The 16,631-nt window shown below is 42.7% G+C and overlaps 1 protein-coding gene across 1 annotated transcript in view; it reads right to left on the bottom strand.

The window, feature by feature from the left end:
• mtbp (MDM2 binding protein) overlaps positions 1–16,631 on the bottom strand; it is a 53,465-nt gene that overhangs the window by 34,016 nt on the left and 2,818 nt on the right. The window contains exons 5-8 of the mRNA XM_079503340.1: positions 14,478–14,536; positions 13,745–13,889; positions 11,742–11,856; positions 5,204–5,308 (exon numbers count right to left, since the gene is read on the bottom strand). Coding sequence (XP_079359466.1) covers positions 5,204–5,308; positions 11,742–11,856; positions 13,745–13,889; positions 14,478–14,536 — 424 coding nt within the window. The remainder of the gene's footprint in view (positions 1–5,203; positions 5,309–11,741; positions 11,857–13,744; positions 13,890–14,477; positions 14,537–16,631) is intronic.

The raw sequence follows: 16,631 nt of genomic DNA, 5'->3' as shown, positions 1-16,631 counted from the left end.
TAACTTTTGACAAATAAAGTATTAAATCAACTCAACAAACCACTGAATCAACTAAACAACATCCACCAAAAGAAGGAAAGATAACAAACTAGAAAAATGTGCAAATCCTGCAGGCCTTTCATTGAGACATTTTGTTCCAAAATGTGTTAGCAAAAATGTACCTGCTCAGGCCAATTTGAAAAGTTTGGCATTTCTTCCTCGGCCTAGTGGGAATGTGCGTGCAGTGTCACTACAATCTGGCCAACAGTGCTGTAGATAAGCTATGTGCAAACAGACTGCCACACCTTCAACCTGGCGGAGACGACAACAATTTGATTGATTGATTTAACAGTTTGCAGAATTACAGTACATTTCAAGTACAACTCAATACAAAAACTGTTAACTGTGAGTGGACGACACCATAAAGCATTACACTTGTTTACAATAGGGCCCACCATTTTCAATTCATCAAAACATTTAGAGACGTACGAATATACACAACTATATAGTCAAAACATGAATAGGATTGACTATATGACAGACAGTCCAAGTTTATCTTTGTATTACATTTGAAAAGTAATGTAACCACTCTAATATTTACGTAGTAAGTGTTGGTTGAGCTTGGCATCTTTTCAACTTCCGCTGACCTTCTCTCAGTACAACGTTGGCTTTGTTCACCCACTGGAGTGTATGTGTGTCTAAGTTTAATAAGTTACTGGCATCCTTTTCCATCTTATTTCAGAAGCTACTTCTTGAATAGAGGGATTAAATTCCAAACGTGGGTGAGAGAGATGGATATAAAGAAGATGAGAGTAAATAAAATCATGAAAGAGAGGACATGAGAGGGGCACACAAAGAACAGAAGAGGTCTTCATACAGTAAAATACTCAGTTACAAATGGATAGGTTAGCACTGAGGGTTTTACTGTGTCAAAGAAAACCAACACAAGCATTCAGTTTAAGAAAATGTAAATATTGGTCTGATACTCTGATTCTGATCTTTATTTTGCTTTGATTAAGAACCAGAAGCTATCAGCCTCCAAAATGGTCCCTGGGTGTAGCAGAAAACCATGGGCCAATTCCTCACAAGAGAAAATGGTACACCTCTGGTGTGTAAGGACCTCAATCACATGAACCATTAGTGTCCCTGTTCTGGGGGCCAACATTGGCTGAGAATCGCCAATCTATAAGCTCACTACGTGTCGTGTTGGGGTCAAAAGGGGATCTGGTTTCTAGCTTTGGGAAAAGGGTTGATTGACAGGCAGCATTTTCTTATGATTGTAGGAGCACTAGTGCATACCTGGACTACGTGCAGATTTAGGACTGCGACTACAGAGCCCATAGCCGATGGGATAAATGCTAATCTTATCAAATTTGCATGTGGGTGTACGTCACAAAATTAAATCATAAAACTTAACAATGTCATAAAACAATTTCACAAAACGAAACATTGGGCTGGTCAAGCTTTGAGTGATCTAGTGCTCTGATCAGCGCTACTAGTCTAAAAATAAGGATAGAATAGAATATTAATCATAATTGTCTCCACCAGGCCGAAGGCATGGGGAGAGAGTATGTTTTGCACTCCGTCCGTCCGTCCGTGTGTGTGTCCGTCCGTCCGTGTGTCCGTCCGTCCGTGTGTCCGTCCGTCTGTGAACAGCTAATCTCTGGCACCGTTGGCTTGATCGCAGCCATACTCTGCACACACACTCCCTGAATGCCAGAGCTGAACCTCTGCCCCAAAGTTTTCACATTGGCCTGTTATAGCGCCACCAGGAGGCCGCTTTGTGCAAAAAAAATGTTTTGACAGTACACCTACAGATTTGGTCCAAACATTACGCAAATTGTCTCTCTAGAGCCATTCAACGAAACGGGTCTTTCAGATTTTTCACACTCCATCCTGATTGGCTAAGATTGGCTTCCAAAGTTCGCAGGAGTGCTCCGTTTCAAACAAAATGCTGCAAATCATGAACACATGGTGTGATTCCCGTGAAATTTTGCACGCACATTCCCACTAGGTCGAGGAAGAAATGCCACTTGAACATTTTCAACTCAGCCTCATGGTGGCGCTATAACTGGCCGATTTGTGTTTTTACCTATAACTGCACCGATCTGTGTAAAACCATGTATGCACACTCCCTAGAGGCCAAGGAAAAACCTTTGCCTGGAATTTTTCACATCTGCTCTTTATAGCGCCACCAGGAGGCCGACATATGTAAAACACATTTTCTAATATTACTCCTTCAGACTTTATCTAAATTTCACGCAAATCGGTACACATGCTCTCCATAGTCATGTGATCATGTGATTTGTTTGATTTCTCATAATTATCCATCCTGATTGGCTACGATTGGCTTCTACAGTTTTCAGGAGTAGCCCGTTTTGTACAAATTGCCACAACTCCGCAACGCAGCGTCCGATTGCGGTGAAACTGTGCATGCCTATTCCCACTACTAGGCTGAGGAAGAAATGCCACTTGACAGTTTTCAAATCAGCCTCATGGTGGCGCTACAACAGGCCAAGTCGCGTCACACACACACACACACACACACACACACACACACACACACACACAAATAAACATGTTTATATTACTCCTAAACATTTTGCCAAACATCACACACAATCCTATCCTCCTGGTGGAGACCTGTGCCCAGAAGGGCACTTTTTCTAGTTTATTGATACATTTGACCACTAACTACTTATGTGTGTGACACCATTTAAGCTCTATTTTATACACGCAGTATAAAATAGAGCTTAAATGGTTAATCACGCAAACTAATCGATTTAGCTGATTATAAACGGCTATTTGAATATTTTGTTGATTCACTGATCTATAAAACAAATTAAATTAATTTAAAAAAAAACTATTGATGGAATTGATGGCCCTCTGACTGAGACAAACAAACGAAGAGTGGCATAATAATAATAATAAAAAACAGCACTTATCAAGATTAGATCACTTTCTAAATTAATAGTAGAGTAGAGTTTGGTAGATCTAATAACACCAATCTAAACGTCAGGTTTGCTACTGGCACAATACAAGCTTTCAGTATCAGCTTTCTGTGTGTGTGTGTGTGTGTGTGTGTGTGTGTGTGTGTGTTCGAGCGCTTTAAGTGATAATGAAGTCCGTTTTTTTCTAGATGCATGCAGTATAATAGATTTGTTCCAAGTGTGTAGCTGTGGGTCTGTGTGAGTAAATTGTGTATTTAGGTCATTATGAACTCTGCCATCCCAACAGTATGGAGGTGTAATAGTTTTGTTGTCCTGAGTTTGTTTTATTGTCACGCCCAGACAATCACCACCATCTGGCTCTCTGTACACAGATCTGATGAAATATCTCTCTCTCTCTCTCTCTCTGAATCACAAACTCACATACAAAACAAACTAAAAAAACAATATCTAAAAAACAAATTCCTGTAATAACTGGCCGCACACATGCAGTCCCATCTCTTTGATGACTACACACACACCATCTGCACACAGAATCACAATCACACTATTGCACACGTCGGTTATTATACTTTAGGATTATAATAACCGATGTGGTGTGCAATTGTGTGATGGTGATTCTGTGTGCAGATGAAATATGCGCATCATTCATATTTCTACCTACATGTGTGTGCATATATATGGGTATATGTACTACTGAAGCATTTTAAATAGAATTTGTGTGTGCTGTGAGAGAGAGAAGATTTCCATGTTTAAATAGTGTTCTAGTATAGATCTCCTATGAGCAGTGACGGCTCCAGAAAATTGTGACTGGGGGTGCTGGCTATTTAGAGGGGGGGGCTAATGCATCTTGGTTTACATAGAAGTCAGTCGATTGGGCTTGTTTGGAGGGGGGGGCTTATGGGGGGAGCCCCCCCTGCCTATGAGCCAATGTTATAAAGTGCTGCTCCTGAATTTTCCTTATTACTGTCTTTAATGCAGGTGTGTGTGCATCCAGTGGACACCATATTGGACAATAATTCCCTGAGTGCATCTCCAGTGTGCTTGTATTGTTATGGTCATTAATCTACATCACAAAACTCATTATCGCTCTAAGCCCCCCACACACACACACACACACACACACACACACACACACACACACACACACACACACACACACACACACACACACACACACACACACACACACACACACACACACACACACACACACACACACACACACACACACACACGTTCAAAGCTGCTAAAAGCAATAATGTCAACATTTTAATATAACCTTTTTTTTGGGGGGGGGGGGGTGGGGGGGTATTCAGACAGCCAGCAATGGGTAAGACGCTCGCAAAACAATTTAGTCTCTGTGACACATCGAGGGGCCACAATCTGCATTCAAAGATTTTCCTAGAAGCTTTGTCATTGGTCGATTTGCCTGTCTACTTCCTGATTGGTTAGTTATTTCGACCAATGACAAAGCTTTCTTTGAATCTTTTAATGCAGATTGTGGCCCCTAGATGTGTCACAGAGACTACATTTGTTTTGGGAGCGTTTTACTCATTGCTGGTTGTCTGAATACAAAAAAAAAAATACAAAAGAAAAATTATATATATATATATATATATATATATATATATATATATATATATATATATATATATATATAAATATATAAAGTAGCTATATAAATATATATATATAGCTACTTTAAGTGATATTTCTAGTTGGGGAAAAAAATATGTTTTCTTTTTAAAATAGAAAGGTGTGCTCTTCCGAGCGCAGATCTCCGCCAGCCAGGCCATGTTGCCTAACATTAACATTAGATCCATACGGATTCTGTTGAATAGGAATGAGATTTGATCAATCAATGAAATTACGTTGCTGTGCCTCGTGTTGAAATGCGCATCGTGCACTCTGCGTTAATGAGCCTAATGTAAGTGGACATGACAATGAATGGACAGGCAAAAAAGGAGAACTTCCAAAATGAATTGAATTTCCTTCCATTATTTCACCCATCTGCTATTAATCAGAATGTATGACCTGCTCAATCTGCTGATTAATTGCGGTGTCTGCGAATATTCATGTCCACATCTCTAGTGCACATGAATACAAACCAGGAAGTCTGCTTCTAAGCACTTGACCGTACCAGATCAACACAGCACCAGAAAAAGAAACCTAAGGGTGCACAATTTGGTTCTTAGTTGTTGACATATTTTTCTACATTGTAACCAGGCTGTGAGAAATGGATGCAAGGAAATAATGAAGGACTTAAGACTCACCTCAGAGTGCAGTTTGTGGTCTGTAGTGTTGTTGTGGGTTCTCAGGAGACTAGGGCCGTCCGTAGAACAGAGAGAGAAGCCTTCGAATTGCAGTTCTGACACACACTGAGGCACGAGTATGGCCAAGTACACACACGCACGCACGCACGCACGCACGCACGCACGCACGCACGCACGCACGCACGCACACGCGCACACACACACACACACACACACACACACACACACACACACACACACACACACACACACACACACACACACACACACACACACACACACACACACACACACACACACACACACACATGAAAAGTTTGTCTTCTTTTACAGCACAGATGTTTGTTTACAGTCCGACGTGTGGAGCATTTTACACATTTTATTTAAACACAATTCAACACATATTCTTCAGTTAATACTATTAGCCAACAGCTGTTATTCCGCAGATCGCCTAGTGCCTTTTGTAAGAAATGTTGGATGCACACAGTAAGGTTACTTGTTATGCCACACACACACACACACACACACACACAGACACACACACCCACACACCACTCATTATATGATATACACACACACGTGTACAAGCTTTGGAGAGGCATTGAGCGTTCTCAGGCAACCTACATCCATTTGGGAATTCTCCTTTATTCCATCACGTCCCCACTGTGAAGCCTTGAACTGACAGCCTGTTTCCTCTCAAAGCAGGAGGAACTTGCGAAAGGTCACTTTACTGAAGGAGAACTTCTGTGCTTGCCTAAGCAGCATCCTCAAAGCATGACCGTGAGAGTATGAGTGGTTGGAGGCATTTATTTATCACTTAACCATGCAGTGGAGTTGATTGCAAGTTTGCAACGTAAGCTTTGCCATTTATTCGTCTTCTTATTTTATTCTGTGTAGTGTACACAGTAACATTCTCAGCATGAGGGTGTACAAATTGACCCAGACATGAATGTTAGAGAAGATCAAGACTAGATAAGACAGGAGAAGATTTATTATCCAACCATACATTTACCTTTGGTGCCACAGTGGTAGTTTAAATACAGAAGCACATGTTGATGCTGCATACTTTCTATTAAGACATTATGCTGGATGTACCACAAGATGGACACTGTCCCTAAGCATTTAATTAAGTTAAATTAAGATTAAATTAAATTAAGGGAAACTGGAAATATTGGAGTGGTAATTTATTTCATCAACAGGCCTCAGCCAGTAATAGGGCCGAGTGATGCAGTGTATTTTTACGGCATGTCTTCTAGGAGACAAGCCATCTAGAGACAAGCTGTCTATGTCTATGTTCTATGTGCTCTGTCTATGTTGCCGGTGCGTCTGTCCGTGGCTAATCTTAAAAAATTGTAGTTCAATCATTCAATCAGCAGCAAATGTTATGCACGCTGTTCTTACGCCATTGATATATGGTATATAATACTGTATGCACCCCCCCCCCGCCATAGGCGGGCCGAGGTGGCGATCGCCGGCCGTCGCCCCGGTTGGCTTGTCGGCCTCCCGTTCTCCGGCCTCATCCCTTCCCGTTCGGCACGTTTTTAATTTGCCATTCGGCACGTTTTTAATATTAATATTATGAGAACTTAAAGGGAAACTTCCCCCCTTTTGCAAAAAGATATATGTTAATGACATTTAGAAGTTTTAGAACACTTTCCTGGGGGTCTTTATGTGTGTAATATGTGGCTAGATTTTAGCAGTGAGCCCAGTGTCTCTGATGTCATGGACACTGGGCTCCATGACATCATGGATGTCATGTCATGGCTTAAAAGGGTGAAGTGTCCCTTTAAGGTATACTACGTTAGTTCCATTGATCCAACACAATCGACTAAACATGCTCCGAAATGCAACAACCCACCCAAATGACCACAATTAGCACAGCAGCCAAAACGGCTGCCGTGTGTTAATTGGTCAGATGGTTAGGCCGCGAATGCTTTCAATATTTCCAAGTGCGCCCTGATCAAGAAAAGGTTGAGAACCACTGTTCTACATCCCTGGGAGTGAGGTGTAGCGCTACACCTACAGTTAGCTCTCAATAGTTACCCAAGCCGTAATACTCATACGCTGAGTTGGCAGTGCCTGGAATTGCACCTAGAATCTTGCGATTCATACGGATGCCAAGCTATATTAAACAGCCTTTTTTTTACGCCGTGGTTCTGTAGGAGGCAAGATGCGTCGGTCTGTCTGTCTCTGTATCATGTGTGTCTTTCTTTGCTAATCGCACAAACCGCTCGCTGAACCCAAATTTATTCTGCACGTAGTGCACGCTGCCAGACCATGGGATCAGGGCTTCAGACTAAGGGGGTCCCGGGGACTATAAAATATCTATTTGGGACATAAATCGATCTCAGCCGGGACGGTTTCGGGACTAGAGGAGTTTTTGCACTGAAAATGTACATATCGTGCGCACCTATGGGCAGCATAAGACTAGCAGCGCTGCATAAATGTTGCAGCGGCACCGGCAACACTTCAGCCACAAACTATTACTGCAAACTATTACTGCAGAGAGAAACCCGCAAAACAGGCGCAGCAGTCTGTACCCTCATGTAGCAGTCATTTTTTTTTATAAAACAATAAATAAATAAACTAAAACAAGGGAGAAGAACAGGCAGACAGACCATTCACACAGGCTCAGCGCTCCCTGCAGAACAAGGAGAAAGATGTACCCCTCCCTTTTCCACATAAAAAAATCAGACCCATCTGAAGTGAGTGGTACTGTACTGTACTGTACTGTACTGTACTGTACTGTACTGTACAAGCCCTCCCCCCTGGCCTGTGTGTGTTAGGCTGTGAAACAGTGACACTTGGTGGTGAACAAACGCTATTTTCGTGCTCGGACACAGGGACAGACCCATCCACACACGTAGCTGTCTATGTGTGTGGATGTAGGTTGCACCACTCAAAAACGTAATACAAATACAAATAAATACTGTACATGCAACAGTGGCTCTCAACAGCCTGTGGACGTTGGATCATGGAACAATGTGCTGGATGCATCCTTCTATTGGTAAGATAATTAAGATCCATAAAAAAGATATCACACACCTGACACCGGAGGTGTGACCCTAACACCCCACACTGACAACTTCGACCCGCAAGTGAGAAGATCACAGTGGGCAAGTTGAGGCTCTGCATTGATCAGCCCTGTGTCTGAGCCTGAGGTTCTGACGCACGTCAGTGAAAAACTAAGTTTTCAGTGCCACACAAGCAGACCGAAAGCTTTTACCTACTAATTACCTAAATATTCTGTATTGTGACTGTGCTTTTACTAAAATATTAACTTAGAACATATGGATATTTATTTTTATTCAGATTTGTATTACTTTGCACATATTCAGAAATGCAACTGGCAATCGATTCGTGCAGTCAATGCTGCCAGTAATCATGTAATGTGATGATGATGATGCTGAAACATGCACTTTATGCGGCACTTTATATATTACATCTTATATCTTAAGCACTTTTTTTCCTTTTTTTTATCTCTTATTCTTCTACCTGCACTAGATGCGACCAGACCTCTGTTTATGCCATGGTGTCTCTTGTCTGTTGTTGTCCTGTATTGTATGTCGGAAACCACTACTGTTGCTGTAAACACAATTGCCCTTCTGGGACATTAATAAATACATTGAACCTTGAACCTTGAACCCCTCCAAAAAGTGTTGTTACCCCTCTGGGGCTGATCTAAAGATTCTAAGAAGGCATTTACTTCAAGGATTAATGCATTTATCAAAGGTTATTATGATACCTTGATATCTATTATGATTCCTTGCCACTTTCAAAAGCAATGCTGGAAGTCTTTAAATAACCGTTATATGTTCTGCCCTCACATTAGTGTAAATGGTTAGAATGACATCAACATTAAAAATAAAAATAAATCAGGACTGTATACATTCACTTTGGGACGGTTCAAATTGTCTTTTGGGACGGTTTCCGGGATGTTGGTGAAAAACTTTAGTCTGGAGCCCTGCATGGGATAGTGTACTTCTACACATCTTTTTCCCGCATGCACACAACACACACACACACACACACACACACACACACACACACACACACACACACACACACACACACACACACACACACACACACACACACACACACACACACACACACACACACACACACACACACACACACACACACACACACACACACACACACACACACACACACACACACACACACACACACACACACACACACACTACCTGACCTGTATGTAATGTATATATGCCAATGATGGCGCCAAACACCATTCAAATGCTGCCGACTCCCCCTGAGCCACAACAACTAGGTTGTCAGTCAATCAGAGCCATTTCCTATGACCTATGCCCTCACTTTAAAGCTGCACTATGTACTGTAACTTTCCTCTTCTACCCTGCCTGCTTGCTCAGGGCAGGGATGAATTTAATCTTGTCAGGTGAGACATGACCTTTGACACGATGTAAATTTATTTTACATTTTAAACTACAGTAGTTCCATTATATTCTATAAGCACTGCACCCAATTATAGTTTCACACAAGTCATTATGGTATTCACCATTTTTTTTTTTTACTAATAACTAAGTCTGGGTCCCTGAGCTGAAAATGTGTCTTGCTCCCATTGCTACAGAGAATCTAGACTGTCCTCTCCAAGCCCTCTGCCTCTCTCCGGGCCTAGATCCTAGGCCTATGTCCTCTCCATGCCCTCTCTCCGGGCCTAGATCCTAGGCCTAGGTTGAATCTAGACTGTCCTCTCCAAGCCCTCTCTCCGGGCCTAGATCCTAGGCCTAGGTTGAATCTAGACTGTCCTCTCCAAGCCCTCTCTCCGGGCCTAGATCCTAGGCCTAGGTTGAATCTAGACTGTCCTCTCCAAGCCCTCTCTCCGGGCCTAGATCCTAGGCCTAGGTCGTTCAGAGAACACTTCATCCTAAGTAGCTCCTACAAACACAGCTCATTCCCATGCCCCCTCTCTATTCAGAGAGTTTCTTATGTAGGAAGAGTGTGTGTAAAGTAGGATGGAGAGCTTCTCCATCCATCCATCCATCTTCAACCACTTATCTGTAGTCAACTGCTCCACCAGAAAGCTCCAGACTTCCCTTTCCAGAGCAACATTAGTGACTTCCCCCTGGGGATCCCGAGACGTTCCAAGGCCAGTGAGTCGATGTGTTTCCTCCAACTGCACCTTGGTCTGCCCCGGGGTCTCCTCCCAGTGGGAACGGCCTCGAGGACCTCCCTAGGGAGACGCCCGAGAGGCATCCTAACCAGATGCCCGAACCACCTAAGCTGAAGGTGAAGAAGCAGCGACTCTACTCCGAGTCTCTCTCGTGTGACTGAACTTCTCACCCTATCTCTAAGGGAGATGCCAGCCACCTGGCACCTTATTCTTTCGGTCATGACCCACACTTCATGACCATAGGTGAGCGTAGGAACGAAGATTGCTCGGTAGACAGAGAGCTTTGCCTTTTGGCTCAACTCTCTTTTCGTCACAACAGTGCGGTACAGCAATATCCCCCTGCCGATCCGATTCTCCGGCTGATCTCCTTCTCCATCCTCCCCTCACTCGTGAAAAAGAGCCCGAGATACTTGAACTCCTTTACCTGGGGTAATACCTCATTCTCTACTCGAACTGAAAAAAACACCGGTTTCCTGCTGAGAACCATGGCCTCGGATTTGGAGACGCTGATCCTCATCCCAGCCGCCGTACACTTGGCTGCGAACCGGTCTAGTGAGAGCTGAAGGTCTTGGACCGATGATGCCATCAGGACCATATCATCTGCAAAAAGCAGTGATGCAACCCTTACTGTAGCTCACCGAGCCGAATACCCTCTCCGCCACGACACACCTCCCACAGAACCTCCCTGTGGACCCGGTCATATGCCTTCTCCAAATCAAAAACGTGCTTCTCAAATGCCTCAACTATACATATATATCTAGTTACTGTACTGTGCTCAGTATACTGTATTGTAGTGTACTGTGCTCTCTACTGTACTTTGATTATTTTTGGAAACAATCTTCAAGAAATAACAGAGTTACCGTGTGGGGGTCCCCAGAACATCCAGACCCCCAGGAACGCGGCCAGAGTGCCGGCCCGGTTCCGGCGAGCCGCCCCATGTCCGACACGGTCGAGAAATGAGTTACCGTGTGGTGTGTGGGGGTCCACGGAACATCCAGACCCCCAGGAACGTGCCCAGGGCTCGTACTGTAGTGTACTCTGTGCCACTTTACTCTGTGCTGTACTCTACTGGCCAGTTTAGGTGTTGCAGCTGTCCATGCTTGGACAGACACGTAGGCACGTACACATAGGGACACACATAGCTGGGTAATGGAGCGGAGGCACCGCTCAAAAACACACTTTATTTTCTTTAGCTTGAAGTTCTCTACATTATTGGCATCACAGACAGTCTGCTTTCTTAAAAGCGTGCATACAATAGGGCATACCAAAAATCACTGATACTCTCCAACATGTATTAACAGTCTTGTCTTTGACTCTTTTGATTGTCTCTTCTCAAGTCTGGCACACATACACATCGGCTCTATATTTTGATGTCCTTACCTTCTTCTCCCTGATAAGTAGTCCTCCTCTCCACACCTCCCTGTGGTTGATACAGCTGTCCATTTCAGCAGACTCCACCACATTAGCACTCAGGTAGGACGCTACTTTCTGCCACCTGGACAAAAGATTACAGAGGGTCACCTGATCACCAATACTATAGATCTGATTTCTGGTATTTGTTGAAATCCAATGTGGGGCAGGTTTCCATGCTGATACAGAGGGAAATTATTGATTTAATGCAGTTGTGATTTCACCGACATATTCTACATATTATGTAGATTATGACCTGGGTATTCGTTTTCCAACCAAGGGCCGGCCTACAAATGTGATGCAGCTGAGCCTGAGGTGGTGTACTGAGGGTTAGGACAAATATGTGGGCGATAGTTTCTCCATAATATACCTATGTCCTTATTTACTCTTACTTACTTACTTTAAATTAATCAAATAATTGAGAATTACATTGTACTTACAATGTATAATTTACTAAATCAATTGATTAACCGCTTAAGACCTATTTTAAACTTGGTTTCACAACTCTCTAGGTTGTCCTTGGACGAGCCCTCCCTCAGCGCCTCCAGTCATCTCAGATCCTCCTTGCATCTGGCTAGCTCGTCAGTACTTTCTGCTCATTCATCTTTCCTTAGTACATCCACATAGGTGGCTGAGGGACACACCTGTGAGGGACGCCCCCCATACAAATGTTGTTAATGCAACACTAAACAGTATTGCAGAAAAATAGCAACAATAGGTGATTTACAAGCTCACAATGTGCCGCGATGCAACACATTGTGAGCTAGTAGAACATCTGTAATTTTGATTGTTATTCTTTTATTAAACTCACTAATTGTATAATCGATTAAATCAATTAGTTCAATTAAATAGCACCCCTAATTTACTCACAAATACAATGATAAAATAGCAGATGAACAATGCAGCAACCGTGGTGACAATGTTTGACATGCCGACCTTCTGCAGCAAGGTCACCAATGGTGACAGTTCCGCACATGGTGGCATGGTTGCACCGATTGGTCGGCTATACAATTAGCCCAAGCTATTAACATCACTTCATTCTGGCTCTGCCATAATCTAAAGTGTGTTATTTCAGAAATGTTGCGTTTTAGATTAAAGAATTAAGAATGAAAGTGTCCTTAAAAATACAATTGTATATAATTGTATATAATTGTACACAGAAGGTCAGGGTTTCACACATTCTTATAAGTTATAACATTATACAGTATGTTTATATCATTGTATATTTAATGTAAGATTAACATTTACTCTTATACAACTCTACAGTTCCCCCTAATGGCAAAACATAATCTACACAGGCTACGTGCGCCCGGTGCTGGAATATGCAGTCCCAGTCTGGCACAGTTCCTTGACTGCCAGCCAGACTACAAGTCTGGAAAGAGTCCAAAAACGGGCTTGCAGAATCATTCTTGGCCGGAGGTACTTGGGATAGACAGGAGCTCTCCGCACCCTCACATTGTTTGTGCACCCTAGCAGAGAGGCGCGCCCACCTATGCCTTGACTTCGCCAGGAAGCTGTTCAAATCTAACTTCAGGAACTGGCTACCTCCCCTCAGAAAAGAGATATCTGGACGTCAAACTAGAAATGGAGACGACCTGGACACCCCATCATGCAGAACTGAGAGATACAGAAAATCACCAATCCCATATATGTACTTTTAAATGATAGTGGATTTTAGATTTGAGTTTTACACCATTTGGATTTTTAGATAGGCTATTGCATTTTAGATTTGTGTTTTTTAATGGCACCTCTGTCTTTTAAAACCTGTGAAGTTGAATAAACAAATAAACATGCATAATACAGGTGAGACTGAGGAGCGCAATAGTATACTTTTTGTCAGAGGTTGTGAAACTGCAGTTTTAGAAAGACATGTCAGGATACATTTTAATGTCTACGTTTCGAGGACAGAATATATGTGCGCCGGTATAAGACAAGTGATGAACCAAATATGTAGCCATGTTTTGGCTCCTTACCCATTAGCATATTGTGTAATAACGGACATCTTGGCAGCGTGCCAGCAGAACATGTGTTTGAGGGCTCCCATCAGAGGCAGCAGATCTTTCAAACCAGGAGAGTTCTCAGTACAGCCCAGCACCAGCACATCCAACAGGGCTTTACCTGGGAAGACCATGAGAGAAGCAACATCTTAACCCTAGCGCACAACTACTACTTATAGATCAGCTATTTTAGCTAATAAAGAATTACATTATTTTCCCCCAAAATAGGGACGCCAGGGGTAATGGTGTTAAATATCTATCTCTCTATTCACATTTAGCAGATGCTCTTAATCTAGGGCAGAGCAACTTATAGTAAGCAAGAACAACACATGGTAATACAGCAAATGCATAGAAATAGTCACTAAGAATCATGAGCAAGCTACATGTATGTCACTGCCTACCCAGGCAAATCATACATCTTTGTTTGCTACAGAGATTATTGTCCAATTTATTCAAAACACAATGCAACAATTCAAAAATCTGTGGCAACCACTGAGCTGTAATGTCGGGTTGGTCTACAAAAGTATGTCATCCACACCGCACTCATTTTTAAATGTTATAATGTTCCATGTCCACTAGGTGGAGCCAGGTAGCAACTGACTCAAATAATCTACACAAAAGTTCTGTTCTACAAAATAAAATAGTGCTAGTAATCTGACATCTGACCTGAAAATAGTTTGAACACAGATTTTGTTCTATTGTGCTGTACCTGGAGGTGGTAGTTTGTCTGACAACTGGTGTAGTCCCTCTGCTGCCTCCTCAAACAACCTTTTTGACAAAGACATGAATCTTATCATGTGAAGCCCCTTGAGGCCCATGGAGACATAATGCAACAGTTGCATTACAGTTTAACAATGGTTGGTTACCATGGCATCTTCACTAATATACTTTTGTACATACGTACAACATACAAACAAAAACACACACCTGTGTGAAGTGAGGGGCGCTAATATATTAAAGTCTAACTCATGTTGATTAGGTGATGTAAATCAAACGGTGCAAACTCAAACATTAAACGCCATTAACAATATGACGTAAATGACACATTATGACATAAATTCTTCATTGTCAATGCGTTTACAAAACAAACATTGAACTACATACGCTCAAAAACAGGCGCTCAAAAACAGTCCTCGGGTATAATTCAAGTATTAAAATAGAGAAAATAAATAATTGAAGTTATTGCACTACATCTTAGATCATAGTAACTATATACACTCATGGAAAAATCACACGTGTGTGAAGTGAGGGGTGGCAACTGTATTTATAACGGCCACATGACGTCTTACGTTGTCACTTAGTGCCCTAAACAAACATTAAAGTCCATAGACTTGGCTGACAAACGATGTACTGTATGTCTATGTCAGTATAAAACTTTTGAAGAAAGGAAGTATTTCTTTGGCCTACTGGCAGCGTGCACCCACAGGATGTTTAGCACTTTTCTGTCCAGCGCTTTGTGAGATTAGCTCCAGACACACACACACACACACACACCGGCGAGGCTCTGCAGAAGGCTAGCAGTCTATAAGAGGGTCAGTCTACTCTGTTAGTAGTAGGCTTGTCTGTGTGGATGTTTGTCCGGAGCTAATCTTGCAAACAACTGCCCGATCAGTGCACACTTCCAGTGGGCCAACGTAGTGCCTCCACTAATTATGTATCACATTTATACTTTTTGAAATACTTTTCATTTAGTTGTATAATAACTGAAGCCACTGGGGCTTGCATTTGGCACCAACCTTGCTCAAATTTGAAATATGTAAGTCACTAGAATTTCGCGGGCCTTCGGCCCGCTCATCCCAGAGTTGCGTTGCCCCGCGTTGCGATACAGAAGTCCACAGATACAGAAGTCCACAGTGACACGCGTTGTATGCAGCTGTTTTGTGTTGCAGCGCGTGCGCGCGCGCGCGTGTAGTGTTGTTGTTATCCATATATGCGCCTCGGTTCGTCCCGTTTGTTCCACACCAGGTGTCGACGCAGTCGTTTGTGCGATTGGCGTGTTTGCATTATTGTAACTGTGTAGGCATACCATATTCTGAATTACCAAAAAGGACACATGCGCGCGTGCATGTGGATGTGCTCATGCGCGTGCACGTCGCGCACGTCGTGCATGTGCCGTGCGTGGGCGGTTCTGTTAAATTGAGATGTAAAAAGAATCTATAGCCTAACAATAAATGGATCAAATATGCTCTGTATTAGTTATGTATTTATTTAAAGCAGTGGCTGTGAAAGGTGTGATCCAGGGACCCTCATGGTTCCTTGAGGGGGTTCCAAATGGACCCATTATAGGTCTGTAACTGTGAGAGTGTAACACATGGACCCAAATGGACCCTTACAGGTCTGTAACTGTGAGAGTGTACAAATGTAACCAAATGGAGTGTTGTATAACTGTTAACTGTGATACTGTAGAAATGGAATGAAATGGGACTGTTATGGGTCCATTTGGTTTGACTCTCAGAGTTATGGGGGTCCTTGAAATTAAGAAGTTTGAGAACCTGTATGCAATGGCTTATCTGTTGTAAAAAGAGAGACCAGCCTATTCTCCAAACCATCATATGTTATGCTTTGCTAGGTTGTACGAAATAATATTGGGTCATTATAATTTGCAGGACTCACCGCGCGCACAGCTGCCTTGTCTGTGTTGACATGACATGGGCTTGCAGGACAGAACTTGTATTTGTGACAGACACATAGTTCCTTTGCAGACAATACAATGTGCTTGTCATTGGTCAGTCACAAAGCTAAGAAAACAGCAGCCTACTTTTTCTGCATGTCAATGATGAGATAGTTCTCCGCTGTCTGTCTATCTGCAGACAGCGGAGCAGCCAGCGAGCCTTTCTCTGATCTGCGGTCGGGACCAGTGGTA

The sequence above is a fragment of the Electrona antarctica genome (assembly GCF_951216825.1).
Source record: "Electrona antarctica genome assembly, chromosome: 6".
NCBI classification, from domain to species: domain Eukaryota; kingdom Metazoa; phylum Chordata; class Actinopteri; order Myctophiformes; family Myctophidae; genus Electrona; species Electrona antarctica.
Note: the sequence above shows the minus strand (reverse complement) of the source record. Positions and strands in the feature narration are given on the sequence as shown.